At 39.2% G+C, this 3,716-nt stretch overlaps 1 protein-coding gene across 1 annotated transcript; it reads right to left on the bottom strand.

The window, feature by feature from the left end:
• Positions 1-212: 212 nt before the first annotated feature.
• On the bottom strand, positions 213-2,800 carry LOC126481800 (uncharacterized). Its single transcript, XM_050105756.1, has 2 exons — positions 2,623-2,800; positions 213-1,114 (listed from the first exon to the last, which is right to left on the bottom strand). Exons 1-2 carry the CDS (start codon positions 2,798-2,800, stop codon positions 213-215), a joined length of 1,080 nt encoding a protein of 359 aa, XP_049961713.1.
• Between the last annotated feature and the right edge of the window lie 916 nt (positions 2,801-3,716).

The following is a 3,716-nucleotide window of genomic DNA, read 5'->3' on the forward strand; positions in this document are numbered from 1 at the left end:
TAAATTCTTTAACTATTTCCGAATGTCTATTACCTCGTTTGACGAATTACATAGAAAACTAAAGGATGTGTTACAACGACAAAACACACAATTCCGCAATTGCATCCAACCTGTTCAAATGCTGGCTATCACGTTAAGGTAATTTAATACATAAAAACTAGTTCTGTTTATTTACTTATTTATTTGTGTTTTACATTTTTATTACGCTCAGATTATGAAGTAGAAAAGTCAATATCAATATCAGCAGTTGAAACCAAAGAGTTTGTAGCAGGACTGACTGTACTGTCACTTTGTGGCGACAGGCTCTCTGCAAAAACGTTGTAGAACTGCGTTGTTGATGGTGGGCCTTCATGGCTACTTGTGGAAGGCGAAGGGTATGGTGGTGGCACTTTATTAATTCGTTGATAAGAACTGCGACCTTGAGAAGTCTGTAATGGTTGTTCGAGAAAAGTAGTTGGGTTTGGTGCAGCTGGAGGAGGACGAATCTGATGCGTATGGTAAGAGGATATTGGAGCAGCATTTTCCATAGGTGAATAAGAATAAGCTTGAAATCTATTATTATAGGGCATGGGAGGTGTGTAATGGGTAAATGGAGGAGGTTGAGCTGTCAATATATTTCTCCTTTCATATATATTTTCTATAACTTTGAGGACTCCCATCTGAAACTGAAGATAATCCTGTTCATCAAATTTTTCCAGATGAGGCTTCAGACTAAGTAAAAATGACATTTTGCTGCAAGGTTTGTCTTCTTCCAGAGCTCGTAATATTTTCATTTCGATTGCATCAGGTTTTCTATGTTTTCTGTTTGTATGGCACTCGCTTTTGGATGTTTGTTGTGTGGGTGCTGTATCAAATGGCCCAGAAACATTCTCAGTATTTTCGACGGAGCCCTGCGTTTCTATATCTTCTTCCAGTCTGGCGGTGCGTTCCGATTGAAAACTGTCCTCCGTCTCTCGAGCATCATACAGCTTTTTTAGAAACTGCAGCTGATCAGAATATACATACTTTTTCATTTTCTTTGCTGCTGAGCCACTTTTTTTCGCAGCTTGAATTTTTATGTTTGACTTCACAAAGGAGTCTCGTAGATTGGTCCACCTCCGTATTACTTCTATACCTACATCAAAAGAAAACAAAACTGTATGAAAACATTTTAATTTTGTATAGAAAAAAGCAAAACTGTAACAAAAAATGTCCACTGCAAACTAAATGTCACTGATTTTTTTTCGTTTTGTTCAGGTATCTGGCAAGCGGTTGTTCCTTCACTGACTTACATTTCCAGTACAGAATTGGGATTTCTACAGCAAGTAAAGTGGTTAATGATGTATGCACAGCAATTTGGTCATCACTGCGGGAAGAATGTATACAAAGACCGACCAAAGAGGTATGGGAATCAATAGCGGCTGGATTTGAACGTACTGCTAATTTCCCCCACTGCTTAGGAGCGGTGGATGGAAAACATATCCGTCTTACTGCCCCATTTAATAGCGGATCAATGTACTTCAATTACAAAGAATACTTTTCTGTGGTTCTGATGGCTGTAGCGGATTCCAACTACAGGTTCATTTATGTCGACGTAGGAAGTTATGGCAAAGACTGTGACTCTTCAGTGTTCAGACGGTCCAGTTTATGGAAGTCAATAGAAAGTAATTCCCTGGAATTTCCAGACGTCCAATGTCTGCCTGGTACGGAAGGTCCAAAAGTACCCTACTTCTTCGTGGGAGACGCAGCATTTGGCCTACACACGCATTTGCTCCGGCCTTTTGGGGGAACAAACTTGACAGTTGAGAAACGTGTATTTAATTACCGTTTGTGCAGAGCAAGGAGGTATGTGGAATGTGCTTTTGGCATCCTCACCAATAAGTGGCGGTTGTTTCACCGACCTTTAAATGTTCATCCAGATTTTGCAGTAAAAATGGTTAAAGCTTGCATTGTTTTACACAATTTTGTACGTCAGAGAGATGGATTTATAATTGAAGACACCACATCCTTCACTGGTTTGGAAGACTTAGCCCAAGATGCCAACATAAGAGGAGGACTGACAGCCAACGCCATAAGGAACACTCTTTGTAAATATTTTATGACAAATGCTGGAAGCGTGTCATGGCAGATGTCAAAGATATAAATTAACAAGCCTTTTCCTTTTTGTAGATTGTTTGTGAAAGCCTGCGACTGTATAGTAAATAGTTTTCTTTATAAATAAATTACTGCTACCACTCACGTTTTTAATCGTTTTGTTTATATTTTGTACGACGCGTTTCGGGAAATAATTCCGATCTTCAAGTGCGTTTTTTTCTCTAAGTTTTCATTATGTGTAGTGTTTTTTTATTTGTGAGGTCTTGTGCGTGTTTCTCTTATAAATTACAGTAAAGAAAACAGAATGCAAGACCTGACACATAAAAAGACACCACACATGATGAAAACTTAGAGAAAAACGCACTTAAGGATGGGAATTATTTCCCGAAACGCGTCGTGCAAAATATAAACAAAACAAAAAAAACGTGACTGGTAGCAGTAATTTACTTATAAACAAACGATTTACTTTTAGAATAAAATTTATAACGTTAAATAAAAACTGTTTAAAACGTATTAAATGTAATATTAATATATTAAATAAATACTTACCAAACGCATTTTTATCTTTGTCTTCCATCTCATCAAAATCTTGCTTCAGTGCTACGCAAACTTCCCGCCAAGCATTCTTTGTAGCAATACGATCTCTATACGCATCTAGAGTTTTGTCCCACAGAACAGGTCTTACTTCCACCAAGGTTATCAAAAGTTCAGTATCAATTTCATCCATTCTTCTACACTTTTCAGTAAACAAGAATAAACACAAATGAATAAAACGACACTACAACGAACTAGTCGACGCCGTACGGCTCAAAACCGTCCAGTGTGAAAGCATGCACTTAGTCACGTAGGCCACTGTTGTCGAACTTGCCGTACGGCGACCGTCTGTTGTAGTGGCAAGACACGGCTGCAGCACGGCACGGCAGCGGCATTTTGCCGTCGCCGTATAATGTGAAAGGCGCCATACATTTCTTCACACCTACAGCCGTACGGCTTTTTGCCGTACGGTCAAAACCGTATAGTGTGAAAGCGGCGTAACGACCGGGAGAACGGTGTGCTGACGACAAGCCCCTCCTATCTGCATCCTCAACTGAGGATGACACGGCGGTCGGATGGTCCCGATGGGCCGCTTGTGGCCTGAAGACGGAGTGTTTGTGTGTGCATGTTTTGTTTGTCAGTTAAAGAAGCTCCTTATCGCATTTCGCCAACATTAATACTTGTCAAACTATTATTGGTCATGGTGATTTGCGAAGTTTTTAAATAGACTTAATTTAGGAATTCCCTTCTTACAATTTATTTAGTAGTTAACAGGACCCAAGCAAACTCCTTTTTATTAAATTCATTCCTAGTAACTATAAGCTTTAGCCACTGCTGCTGCATGCTGCTGTGAATTGCTGTAAATCACTTGGAAAAAGGCAGTCATCTAAAGAGGTGAGTGCAAAACTTAGGGCCAAAACAGAGAAACTAACACACCACAACATGTCATGTACTCTAATCCAGTAAATTCCATAGCACAAGCCGAAGTCTGTATCACTTGTAAATTCTTGTTCAAATACGCAGTCAGATAGCTTATCCAAATGTTACTTTTAAGTTTTTTGTGTAACGATCTGTTGAGGTCTTAAATGACAGTGAAATTGACACTTGTA

This window comes from Schistocerca serialis, chromosome 5 (genome assembly GCF_023864345.2).
Source record: "Schistocerca serialis cubense isolate TAMUIC-IGC-003099 chromosome 5, iqSchSeri2.2, whole genome shotgun sequence".
NCBI classification, from domain to species: Eukaryota; Metazoa; Arthropoda; class Insecta; order Orthoptera; family Acrididae; genus Schistocerca; species Schistocerca serialis.